We start from the raw sequence: 14,583 nt of genomic DNA, 5'->3' as shown, positions 1-14,583 counted from the left end.
TGATTTTGATTAATTAATGCATCACTCAATAAAACAATATAATAGAAAAATTTGGAAAATATATAAATAATTGTTGCCAAACTAACTTTTTTATAAATAGCTCAAAGTCAGTCATAATTATAAATATTTTAAAAAAAGAATCATGAATATGAATTTAAAAAAGAAGGTAATTACTTTAAAAGAAGCTTGATTAATCCTTGCGCAGTACTCAGTGGGATGCTTTGTAGTGAGAGCTATTTTTTTAGTAAACCAAAAAAAATTAAATTTTTAAAAATATATATAAAACTTAATCTATAATGGAAAGATAAAATCATAAAATGAAAACCAGAATTACAATCTTACAAACTAAAAATACAAATACAATATAAAACAAGATCTTAGATGCATAATGCACTATTTAAAACCTACAAAAACATTACCAGCAATCTTTCAATTGGAAGTATCAACACCGAGTATAAATTCATATAACCATCTATTTGTTTTAACTGATCAATAGCAAACTAGAAATTAAAAAAAGATTTTAGATATTTGTATCATTACACCACATTTCAAACAATTTATTATATCAAATATATTTTATTTAAAATATGTTTCAATTAATTTATTATGTTAAATATTAACTTCATCACTGCGGTAGTGGTGTAGTGGTAGAGCGCTCGCTTCATAAGCGAGAGGTTCTGAGTTTGATTCCCGCCACATGCCTGGTAGTACCTCGTTCAACTTGTTTCTCCGCGCAGCCGTCTTGTTCGTCAAGGTTCGTATTTTGGAGTAAAAGAGTTAAGAGAGGGTTATAACCACAAGTAGCCTCCTCATCTGTAGTGGCCTTCTCGACCTTGGGGAGATGAATTATAAAAAAAAATATATAACTTTTGTTGAGAAAAGACAACACAGGAGACCTAAGTTGACTTTTTAATTAACTTAACTTTTTATCATCAAATGGAACAAATTGAAAAGATAATCCCTTTAAATCAAACTTATAATAACATAACAAATACTTTTTAAGATTACAAAGAACTGATAAAACATCATCATAGAGAAAACACTTTAGGGAGAACTGAAAATAAGTAAAATTTGATGTTATTTCTACACATGTTAACTACCAGTTTAATTCCACATCAAGTCAATTAAAATATAGGAAGTTTTGAACCATAGGTCCTCATATTTTCTTTAAACATCTTTGGCTGTTTCATATTACAATGAAAGGTTGACACAAAAACTTTTAGTCCAAAATGTTGTAAAGTTCCTGAGATATTTAAATTTTAATATTAACCTAGTTTCCAAAAATGACCTGGTTTTTATAACATTTTGAAAAAAAAAAATTCTTAAAAAAACGAGAAAGAATACTCAAATAAACTTTCATAATACTTTTTTAATGCAGAATTTATAAAATCTACTTAAAATGCTTAAAAAATAATAAACAACTAGTTTATATAACCAAACTTTGGGACGCAATATCTCAAAATGTTCGCGATATTTTTTTTTTTAATTTTAATATTTTTAGTTACTTGTAACCTTATCATAAAAAATCTTGAAAAACAACAAAAACATTTAGAACTATAATTTCAAAGATACATCACTTTTTCAAGAAACTATTAAAAACTTGTTAAAAGAATTCTCATTAAGTATTAAATTTTGTTTATAGACTCTTTAGAAAAAACAACAACAAATATATGTATGTTATATTTAAGGAACTCATAATTAGAAATGAAAATTTATGATCTAAAAATTAATGATCTTAAAAATACATCCTATTTAGTTTTTATATAAAAAGTGTGATGTGCATCTGGTATATATATGTATATTAAATTTTGGCAATCATATAGTTTTTAAAAACTTATAGAGCCACATTAATTGGTAAAATTTTAGTAAAATTTTAACAAATTAACAATTTGATGTACATAAATAAAAATGTTTACAAGTGCACAATATCATATAAAGAAAAAATCTAGAAAAAGTTTGAACCATTTCTACATTAAAAAGTTTTTAAACAAAAAATTAAATAGGAAAGAAGAATAAGAGTCACATGATTAGAAGTAGTTTGAATATGATTTCATAATTTGAATATGTGGAGTTTGTAAAGTCATCATTCAAAACATATTCTCAGAAGGAAAGTGAAAAATTGCACGCATCAACAAAATGGTAAATAACATTAGCTAGAAAAATTGAAAATCACTTATGATTTTATTGAGTTCCCTCAAAAATTTGTTATAAAACAAATAGCATAAAAAAGAAAGTTGAAAACATTAATGAAATGAAATTATAAGATAAAAAGAAAGTTATCCATTATGATAAAAGATTGTTCAACTTTTCACTAAGTTAGTCAAATATCACCACAAAGTTGATTGATATCAGAAGTAAAAAACAACTTTGAAGTTACGGAATACCAGGCAAAGATGGCTAGACAGATTTTTAATGAAAAAACATTGTTAGCTATTTTTATGTGGTGAAAAGGTAAAGTCTTACATAAAGATGTAGAGGATTTTGTTAAAATGTTTTTGTTAAAAAGCTACAAGCTCATTCTTTTATTATTCACTCTTAATCACACGATCTTAACCAACTAATACAAAATATGGATCAATCAAACATAATAGTTATTGGTGACTTAAAATAAAATTATACTTTTGTAGTAAATTTGTCTGTATTTCATTTTTTCACTAATGTTTATGCAGGGCAGTACAAAACTGTAAAAGCTTCTACAATCTATGCCAACTAGAAAGTGAATTTGGCCTTAAAACTAAACGTAAACATAGCTTTCATCAATTTATAGATCTTGGGGATAACAAGGTTAGAGAAAAGAGGTGTAGTACAGACATAAACTACACAATAATCAATTATCTTTAAAAGAAACAAGATATATTTAAACCTTGATTTCAGGTATGATGCTGATCCATTACTTATCATCATTGACTACGATTACATAACCTCCTAAAATGACAACATTAGGAGGCTATGTGGTGGTAGTCTATGATAATAAGTAGTAAATTGGCATCGTAACTGAAATCAATCTAGTAGAGGTTGATGTTAAACTTAAGTTCTCCACCCAAAAGATACATAAACCTTATCTAACTGGCCTCAAAGAGATGAATACTGTTTTACTTCCAACATAAGCATATTGAAAAAACTATCTGTTCCACAAGCTTGATCTAGTTTCAGTAGAAACCTTATGTTAGAAAAAGCTGAAATGAAAGAAGTAAAATGGAAAAAATATTGTAAATTATTACAAATACAGTAAAAATAACTTACAAAATGATCATGATAAAATAGCCAAATGGTGTAATGTATGGAAGATGAAACTTAATGTAAGTAAATGTAAAATAATACATTTTGGTAAGTTTAATAAAAAAGAGATTGTACTATCTTAGACTACAATCATAACATACGAATTCAAATTGCAGTCTCCAATTAAAAAAAAGACCTAGGCATTATGATATCTACTGATGGAAAATACAGGCAATATTTCAATTACTATGACAGCAGAGCAAACAGAATGCTAGATTTATTTAAACACACTTTTGAATTTTACACCATCTTAATTGCTAAAATATTGTATAAAGCCTTAGTTCAACCCCTTCTCAAATATGCAGCACCAATCTGGAATCCATCAAAGAAATGAGATATATTAGCTCCTGAAAAAATTCAACAAAGAGCAACTTGAACATCATCTCTTTTACATCTAAATTATAAATCACGACTAAAAAAATTTAATGTTACAATTCTAGAAACTTGTAGGTTAAGAGAAGATTTAATCAAGATTTTTTTTCAGTTTCTATCCTAAATTATTTTATTTAGAATTTAAATAAAACATTTGTTTTGCCATTTTTATTTAATCATTTTACTCGGAATTTAAATAAAGTATTTTTGAAATAGCAAATAAGATTAGTTTTGCCATTTTTTTCTGAAATAGCAAATAAAATTAATTTTTTTAATTCAATGTCAGGTCAGCAGTTACACATGGCCGAATGCAGACCTTAAGGGATGAATAAAACAATAAAATGATAAAAAAAAGCAAAAAGCAACCAATTAAATCTAAAAAATGCTAAAAAATAATAAATAATATACATCTAAAATGTATTTTAATGAAATAAATTTAAAACTTTGCTATGAAGTTTCATTACAGATGATTAGCAATTTATATACACTAAAAAAAAAAACTTTTTCACATACATCCAACAATGGTTCTTTAGGCCCATCCTCAAGAATAGTTAAAGTGCACCAACTATTAACAACAATATATAATATATTAATATAATATATATTATATAAATATATTCTTTAATAATAATATAATTGCTTAAACAAACTTTACCTACTAACTATATAATAAAGATAATAAAAATTTTGGAAAATTCTAAGAGTTTAAAGAAATGCTTTGAAATTTTATAAGATAAAATTACCTTATGTGGCTTGACACATTAATACTTTGTAGCTGCAAAAAAGAATAACCTAAAATCGTCAAAAACCTTTTTATTTAAAAACACAAATTTCAATACCTGCACTAACACCCACCCAATAATAACATTCACATTTATACATGTTTTTATATATATTTATGACTACAGATTTAGGTCCACATAGTGCTAATATATTTTCCTGAACTTTTTTTGAGATAGCAATAATGCTTTTTTTTAAAAAAAAAAGCATTATTGCTTGTTAACATCTCTCCTAGTCTATAAACCATTCACAACCATTTTGGATTGATGTCATTTGAACCAGCCTCAAAGCCTCGATGATTGGAATAAGGTTTTTTGACAAAAATGCTAACAAACAATTTTATATCTATCAACAAAGGGTATGTAGAACAAGTGGTCAGCATTATGAAAAATATAAAAATTGAAACGTAAATGATATTAAAAGTAAACTCTTTTGCTCTTTTTATATATATATATATATATATATATATATATATATATATATATATATATATATATATATATATATATATATATATATATATATATATCAGCCCTCAGAATTAAAGTCGGCATTCGGCAATGCCAATCTAAAAATGTTTGAGTTCAGCAAAAATATTGCCAACCTTGTTTCTATGTTTTATGGTAACCCCTTTGTGTCGAATTTTTTTTACCGACCTGATGCCGACCTCTTACAGTTTGAGGTCGGCAATTTATTGCTGACCTCATTTTTTCTAATTACAAGGGTTGATATATCCATATATATATACATACATATATATATATATATACACACACACACACACACACACACACACACACACACACACACACACACACACAAATATACACACACATATCTGCTTTTTTGAAGAAAAAAAAAGTTAAGACCATAAAATGGCTGCAAAAGGAAATAATAAAATAAGGTTTGGCACATTCTTTTAAAAATTTTAATGATTTTTAAGATTACAAAATTATTAAAAAATATCTTAATGCTTGAAAATTAAAGAACTTGTGTTCATTTTAAAATGATAATTTTAAATAAATCAATGTATTTTTTAAATGGAAACTTACAAATAACTAACATTCAAACTACCTGATAATATTAATAGTTTAAAATAACTCTCATTTGCACAGATTTTTCATTCAGTTAAAAAGGAAGTTTCATAACATTTAACTAATGTAATTTAATGCTGAACTTCTTTTTTTAATATTATAACAACTTTCATAAAATATCAAAAAAATTTTAACTGAGTAATTAAAACTACAAGAATTCTTTTTATGAAATGCTACTGAAAAATGAAAGTGTTGTTTGTCTATTTTTAGTCCTCTCTGTTTTGATGGGTTGATGTTTGATGATTTTATTACTTATTATTCTTTTTTTCTTTCTATTATAAAAAGAAAAAAAGTGTAAATGTGCAATCGATATTTTTAAATTTATTTAACAATAATTTATTCACTGCAATGAATTTGCTAATAGCAAGAAAAAAATAACTGAAAAGGTTAAATGAAAAAGTACAGTTTGAAGAGAAAATCTTTTTTTTTTCGTAAAGTATTGAAGCTGTTATATAATTATTTTAATAAAAATATATTAAATACTTTTATTAAATTTATTAATAACATAAGAACTTCAATCATTTATGAAAAAGGATTTTCATGATCACTATAATAAAAGTAATCTATATAAGTAAAGACAAAAAAATTATTAGATATAGTTTATGCTATATAATATTTGCCATAGTATGACTCAAAATGAGGTTTTGAGTTTTTAAAAAAACGCAGACCAGATATCATACTGTTTTCGTGAGAAATGAAAGAGTGCTACTAAATTTACCAATTTATACTTGCCTCAACAATATCAATATATAATCAAGTCTGCTTTTTTGAAAGCTAAAAAACCTCATTTTGAGCCATACTATCTTCTGGTTACCCGTGATTACTTGTTAAACCTTGTTTTTCAAAACTGATATTTTTTTCAACTGGTCAATGATGACCAACAATATTTCATTTTGGGAGGTCAAAGTAGCACTATTAGTCATTTTAGGCGCTTATTGACCATTAACTGGCCATTGACATGCTGATTTTTATTTAAAAACAGATTATTTACTTAATTTTGATCCAAATTTTTTTATATTACTAAAAAATTTTATAACTTTTTTTTAAGCCTGTAAAAGACTTAATAGGGAAACAATGAAAAATAGTGCAAATAGAATTTAATTTTTAAAATCACTAGTGCCAACATAATAATGCACAAAATTAAAAATGCACAAAATTACAAACAAAGATATCTGCATAAAAATGCTACAGATATCTTCATACTAAAATAAGTATAAGAAAAATCTTCAATACAAACCAATATTAATACATATATTAATTAAGCGATTAGGTTTAAAAAAAAAATACTTATTTGCAAGTTCTTTTACAAAAAGATTTTTAAATTTTTAATTGCCACACAAAAAGATGCTTAACATAAAATTAACAGCAAATCGAAAAGTCAATTTGAAAAAAAAAATAAAATAAAAAAGCTACCTGTAACAACAGAGATAATAAAACTGATATACTCTTCAATTCTTATGGAAGGAGATTTTTTTTTTACACTAAAAAAAATGTTACACATGTGTAATAAATTTAATATGCAAAAACAACCAACATATATCGCATGTGGAAAATAAGAAATCAAAAGCAAGCGATCAATTTGACCGGCTAACACATGGAACTGACAGTCAATTGTTTTTCTTGGGCGGTCAAAATTTTTATTTTTTTCTTTGTTTAAGTTTTCATCTGAGTAATAATTTTAGGAATAATCTGAGTAATAAAATTTAAAGCCTTTTCTTAATTGTAACTAGGGCCATTAGCTATTGTACTTGGAGCTACTCTCTGAAAAATAGGTTTAACTCTATAATTAATTCGCAACAAAGATAGACACATAAATTTGATTAAAAATTTGTTTAATCCAAAATTGTTTTTAAAAGATTTAACTAGTGTTATTTAATTGCAACACTTAAATAAATAACAAAATTGACAAATAGTTCTGAGCGAAATTAACAAATAAGTGTACACATAAAATGGTAGTCCCAAAACAACCATAAGAAAAAAAAAAATTCTGCACCAACCAAAACTCAACAATCTACCTTGTTATCAAACAAATTCTTTATGCACATACAACCCTAGGTAGAAGCAAACTATATGGATCTAGGTACAAGAAATGATAGATTCATGAAAAATGTCATCTTCTTTTCAACATCTTTGCTTCCAACATGGTTGCAAGCAACCACTATTAGAGTTGGAAGTTACTGAAAGAGAAAAGACGAAGTTTATAGAACAAAACAACGATTGACAGACAACTTAAAAGAATGCAAATTATATGAATCAGGAAAGCAAGATGAAGGAAGCGAATTCTAAATAACTGATGTTCAAGGGAAAAAACTAGACAAATAAGAGTTTTTGGAGCACTTAGGAATAGTCACAGAAAAAAGATGAGACTTAATTGAATAACGAGTAACATGAGAATGAATTTTAGTAGATGGCACTAAAGACGCTAGCTCTTTAGAGCAGTGCCTGTTATAATATTTTTTAAAAAGAAAAAAAAAAGCAACATTAAAACGATGTGATAATGGTTGGAGGTTGGCTGCAAGAGCAAGTCCAACTATGTTTACAATGTATTTTTGCACCCTATCTAAAAGAGAAAGGGCATCATTTGAAGATCCGCCCCAGATATGGCAACAGTATTCCATACAAGGACGGATTTAAGATTTATGGAGATAGAGAATAGAATCCAGAGTAAGAAAGTGTCGAGCTCGATAAAGAGATGCAACCTTAGCAGATGCTAATTTTGCAATGAATTTGATATACAGTTTCCAATAAAGATCAGAAGTAAGAGTTAGCCCTAGAAGATGAAGGGTAGATGACTCGTCGAGTATATTAACATTCATAAATATATGAAGATCTAAATTAAATTGAAAAAATTGGGTTTTATCTGAGTTAAAGTTCACCAGCCACTGTGAGCTTCATGCTGTAGCAGAAGAGAGATTCTTTTCAAGCTCAAATGCCCCCTCCAAGCGATAAGAGGGTGTTGGGTTCTTATCAACACAAGAATAATTAGTAGTATCATCAGCAAACAATGCCACCTTAAATTAAAAAGAGTATAGGACCAAGGATAGTACCTTGAAGAACCCCTGAAGTTACAGGATATGAAGAAAAGTGCTGTCCATCGAGGACAACTTTTTATACAATGATTGGAAAGGAAGAATTCAATAATCTTAAAGATGTTACATGATATACCGTAAGAAGAAAGCTTATGGAGAAGACCAGCAAACTTTATCAAAAGCTTTAGAAATGTAAAGAGTGATAGCCTTAACCTCCCCACCTCTATCTAATGTACAAAAAAACCTATCGGTTATTACTGTTAGCAAATCAGCTGTAGATCGAGAAGATCGATATTGATGATCAGAAAGTAAGTTATTAGATTCAAGATGAGAGATTAAGTGTTTGTTAATTAAAGATTCAAAAATCTTGCTCATGATAGAATAAGGACTAAAGGAATGGTAGTTAGACAAGTCAGATCACTCTCAAGACAAGTCAGATCGCTCTCCAGTCATCTATTAACAAACCCAGATTGAGAGGAAACCAATTGAACATCGCAATTAGTACTTAGGTAACAAAAGTAACGATATAATATACAAAAAATTGTAGAAAAGCATTTTCTCTAGGTTTGCAAAACAATCTAAGATATCAGCAGCAAAAATTTATTTTAGACCATCAAAAAGTGTTTTCCAATTAAAACTTTCCGTAGAAATGCTCTCTGAGAATCAAAATATTAAAAAATAAATATTTTTGTAACTAATCACCTGACTTTATAGTTTTCAAATAAAGTGACATGGCCCTAGGTACAAAGAGGCCCCAGGTACATAAACTTCCCTTAGTTGAAAAAAATACAGCAAAAATAAATTTCAAAAATTGCAACAATATTAAAACATATGGTTTGGCTAACTTTATATTCCCATGCCAATTATACTCAATAAACAAGGCGACATAGAAAAACCTCAAATATTTATTGCCAAATATTTGAATTAAACAAATGAAATCTCAAAATAATGCTAAATGAAAACTTAAAATAATGGTTGTGCTCGAATGGCATAAAGGAAGATGATGATGATTACATAATATTGTTTTTAAAACTCTATATTTTTATTTTCATTATTTTCAATGTTTTCATTATTTTTTATTTTTTAATATGTATCGTATAGAAAGCTTTTTATAAGATTTTTATACTTTTCTTTTACTTTAAAAAAAAAATTGTATAAAAAAAACCTAACAACTAAGTAGTTAAAAAACTTAAATATAAAACAACATTTTATTGATAGATTTTATTTGCTTCATTATTTTAGAAACGCATAAACGGTAGCAGGGGGTAAAATCTGCAGAGTAATAAATAAATTGTAAAAAAATTATTAACTGACAAACAATTTTTGCTATTAAGTATTTAATGGAGTAAGAGACCAGCCCTAACCCCGTTTTGCCAGCTTGGATCTCTATATTATTATATTATAATTATGCATTCATTATGCTTTTGAAAACATTTAAAATAATCTATTTCATATACTTATCTCAATTTAAAATTTATTTTTATATATTTTATTTAAAAAATTCTTTAAAGAAATTTTCTCACCATAAAGAAAGAAGGGATATAATATATTTCTTTAAAACAATTGAAATTCGGTTATCATTGCAAAGTGAAGTCAGATTCTTCAACAAGTTTAATGGAACTTCAAATAAGCCATAAACAATTTCAATTGCTGTCATTTGGGTTACAGAGGATGCATGCACAAATAGACCGCCATTTGGTTCTACATATCAAAACAAGAACTTTATCAATATCACAGAAAGTTATCAATAACACTGAAAAATAAAAATAAAAACAATGATTATAAATTTTTGCAATAAATTTAATACAAATGCATACTCAGGAAAGGGGTATAGTACTTAGTTTAACTCAACTAAAAACTTGTGTGGGAACAGATTAAACAGTTTATTTAACACACAACACCTGTAAATTTAGTCAGTGCTTCTATAGTAAAAACTCTTGTTTTTTCATTGATATTTCCAATTATAAAAAAATCTTTTATAAACTTTACACATTCCTGAACCAAATTGCAATAAGCTAATCCAGATGGTAACAAACATAGATTATCCACGACTAAGTCAACAAAAGATACCAGAATATAATCACATTTATTTTTCTCTCTAGATAAAAAAAAAAAAAACTCAGTCAAATGTTAAATTACTATTATACAAAATTTAGTCAAAATTAAAAAATATATCAAAAAAATATTTTAACACTTCAAAGACATGTGACAATAATAATTTTTCCATGATTCTGGAATATTGTTATTAAAGATAAGACTTATTTTTTTGGTCATTTTTTGGGAAGTAAATAAAAATTCATCATTCAAGCTACTAAATTTAAATTTAATAATAATATCTTTAATGATATCTTAATTTCATATTTGAATAAGACAAGTAAGACTGAAATTGACAAACATTCTTTTTATTTAATAAACATTAAATAAATGTTGTAACAAAGCTCAATTTAAAAACTTCTTATAATTCTCAATTTGATGACAATAAAGTGTATGAAAAAGTTGTTTTTTTTTTTTAATTTTAAAACAAACATACAGAGTTAAGTTAACTTGTGTTTGTTTGGCAATTAAAAGTTAAATTTTTTTGAAATGAATAAAACTAAAATTTCAGTCTTTATAGCAATAACGAGCAATTTTTAATTCAGTCTTAGTAACATTAAATTTTTGAAAAACATTTGATCTTCAGCTTGCTATTTTGATTCAGGTTAGGAAAATGAAAAAATGAAACAAAAACTTCTTCAGTAAGTTTTATTTCTTATCCATATTCTTTTCGACATTAATAATAATAAAAATAATAATTACAATAACTTAATAAAAGTTTTGGTAAGACTTAATTATTTTTAAACTTTAATGTCTTAAAAGTTACAAAAAATCCATAGAAAATGTACAGTGTGTTAAGAAAAAAAACCAGAATTACAAAACACATAATAAATTTTCATTGGCTACATCAAATTACACAAAAATTCTATCATTTATAGCTTTTGATTTATTTTTGATTTAATATTTTAATAAATAAAAAAGTTTAATAGCTAACACGGTCACATCTTTATCTCATTGAAATTTAAAATTTTTTTAAACTGATGCAGGAACCTCATCCCACTCAGTCATATACTGTTATAATTCCTTAATACTTTTTGGCATACACTTTTCTGCATTACATAATTAATTCTTTTATTTAAAAGGCGTCTTACAGGTATAGTGCCCTTAAAAAGGCAACAAATTTAAATATGCTTTTAAAAATTTGGTAGCAGTATTTTTTTCGAAATTTTTATACTTTTATTTTTTCTAGAGATGTATAATTTCTTCCTGGGGGTTAAAAACAATATTCAATTTTATTTTTACTATTTTATTTTTTCTTAAAAATTGTCTATTTTTGGCTGAGTGCCCTTAAAAACACAATCTTATTTTTGTTGATATCTCCTTAACGATTATCTCAATAGTGAAGATATTTTGTATAGTATTTTCTGCTAGATATGTGTATCTTATAATATAAAGAAATCTGGAATTAGTTTATTATTTTTTCCAAATAATTAGAAAAATCATGTATTTTGACCCAAATACTTCATTTCTTAATAAGCATCAAGAACATCATTTTCTTAAATAATTTCAGTATTTTTATATTTTTTTCTTCTCTTTATATCTTAAAGTTTATTTTGACATAGTAACAATTCTTATATCTTATGATTTCAATTAACAGTTACTTATTTTAGTGCAAATTGAATAAAAAAAGACTTAAAAATTCAATTATTTATGTGCTGCATTTTTACATTACAGTGCTTGTAGAGTAATTGTTTTAATAGTTTAAAATGTTTATTATTATAGATAAAAATAAAAATGAAACCAAAATTTAGCTTAAGAGTAACAGCAAATGCAAATTCTATAATAAAAAAGCCAAGGAATAAATCTGAAGCAGCTGTAAAGCAGTTTAACCGAGATGAAAGATACAAACAGATAAACCAAGCAGTAGAGTGGTGCAAAATTAATGGAAAGTGAAGGTCTGCTGCAATATCAAAAGGGCATTTTCCATTGATAAAAAGTAAAATGTGATTGATAAGCAATTAGATAATCTAGTTTTTACAGAAAATTAAAAAAAACATCTGATGATTCTAACAGCTGAAGAAGAAGATACAATAGTTAAGTATGTACGCTGTAAAAATCGTGCTTATCAAGCTATGAACAGAAAAAAACTAACAAACCCCATTATGGATGTGTTAAAAATTCGAGATCATGCTAACAAAAAGATGAAAAGAGGAAGAAAGTTCATTGCTTTGACTGAAAATGGAAGAAAAGCTCTTTTGAAGAAAAGGTAAAAATTATAATTTATTAAAACTATAGAAGTTGTATGTCTCCACAGTTGTATATGTCCACAGTTCCAAACAAATTTACAAAAAAAAGAACATAAAAAATTAAGAATTATTACACGGTTATATGTATAACCTTTATATATTATACTGTATAGTATAATATATAAAGTTTCAATATTGAAACGCTAAACTAAATAAATAAATAAACAAAAAAATATGATCTAGAAAGCCCTTTATTTTTAATGTTATAAATGTTACAATTCTTTACTACTGCATTGAATTATTATATATATATATATATATATATATATATATATATATATATATATATATATATATATATATATATATATATATATATATATATATATATACATATACATATATATTTCTATCTAGCCTAAGTAAGTCGTTTTGGAGACGATGGGATGCCAAACATGTCAATTTTTCTTTAAAAAGACAGGGAATATTCCCTGTAAATATCCATGGCTAACATCACCCGAAAGGACCGAACAAATCCTTTTAGATGGGCATTAAATAGACCTAGTGTGAACATTTAGAGCTGTTTTTGAAATCTTTTAACTACGTCCGAGCCATTTTTTTCATTTTTAAGTTATATAGTGAAAATAACCAAAATCCAAGATTTTCCAAAAAAATAAACAGCTCAAAATCATAAATTACAGTGATTTTTTTAAGTTGTAGGTATATAGAGATCATAATAAAATAATTTTAAGTCATTTCAAACATCCAAAAGTTTGTCAGAGCCATTTTTCTCATTTTAACGTTCTATGGTAAAATAACCACAAAGTGTAAAATTCCATAAAGTATATTTTCACAACTTGCTCGGTCTGGACAATATTTATGATAAAAAATAAACAGATTCTTACATATTGCAAATTTGAGACTAGAATTAAAAGCTTTCTTCACAAAATGCATAATCCAAAAACAGTTTTTAAATTTCTCAAAAAATTCTAAAATTTACAATTTCTAATTTTTTTTAGTCCAAAACATATATTTCTGAAAAAGTTGAGTTTGTAGGTGTTGTTTGTTACAGATGCTTGCTGTTATAGTCAACAACACAATTGAAGAGTTGTTTTCCATATTCTGGATGAGTTGGGATGCGCTTGTACCGCTCCCAGTGAACCTTGAACCTTGAATGCATTGCTTCGGTTGCTTGTTCGCTGAAGATTCCGAGGGAGGTTTGATGTTTTTCTACAAATTCAGAAACATGGTAGAAAACACCATAGACCTTAGGTGTCACCGATATTGGCAAGAATAGGAAAGAAGTTTCAAACTTCTGAATCGTTTCTTTATAATTTTCCTGCAGAGTTGTTCCAAAGCATGAAGTGACAACTTCTTTGAAATGTCTTAGAGTTTCAATGAAACCAAATGCTTGATAGGCACAAGCTTTTTCTGCCATTCTTTGGAGAATGTCAAGGTTTTGCAAAAGCTTATGACATTCATTGCCAGCAAAGTGTCCGCCATGGTATGGCTGGAGCTGAATGTGCAGCAAAGTTGGCCATTCTTTGGCACCAGGCCATAACTCAGAAAGATTCTTGAAAAGATGATTGACAATTCCAAGAAGAAGATGGAGTTCCATTGGTGGAATCACATCCAAAATGAGTGTTGAGTTATCCATTTTAATCAGTGGTGGATGGATTACATTGTTAAAATCTTTTGCTGATTTTATATCCGATCCAGCTGCAACATAGGCTTCAAATCTCTCCTTGA

General features: G+C 26.6%; 1 protein-coding gene across 1 annotated transcript in view; it reads right to left on the bottom strand.

The window, feature by feature from the left end:
* Window positions 1–14,583, bottom strand: part of LOC100205270 (testis-expressed protein 10 homolog) — a 65,942-nt gene that overhangs the window by 15,793 nt on the left and 35,566 nt on the right. The window contains exons 5-11 of the mRNA XM_065810380.1: window positions 10,456–10,652; window positions 10,078–10,255; window positions 6,939–7,006; window positions 4,395–4,443; window positions 4,165–4,216; window positions 420–500; window positions 175–233 (exon numbers count right to left, since the gene is read on the bottom strand). Coding sequence (XP_065666452.1) covers window positions 175–233; window positions 420–500; window positions 4,165–4,216; window positions 4,395–4,443; window positions 6,939–7,006; window positions 10,078–10,255; window positions 10,456–10,652 — 684 coding nt within the window. The remainder of the gene's footprint in view (window positions 1–174; window positions 234–419; window positions 501–4,164; window positions 4,217–4,394; window positions 4,444–6,938; window positions 7,007–10,077; window positions 10,256–10,455; window positions 10,653–14,583) is intronic.

The sequence above is a fragment of the Hydra vulgaris genome, chromosome 11 (genome assembly GCF_038396675.1).
Source record: "Hydra vulgaris chromosome 11, alternate assembly HydraT2T_AEP".
Classification (NCBI taxonomy): Eukaryota; Metazoa; Cnidaria; class Hydrozoa; order Anthoathecata; family Hydridae; genus Hydra; species Hydra vulgaris.
Note: the sequence above shows the minus strand (reverse complement) of the source record. Positions and strands in the feature narration are given on the sequence as shown.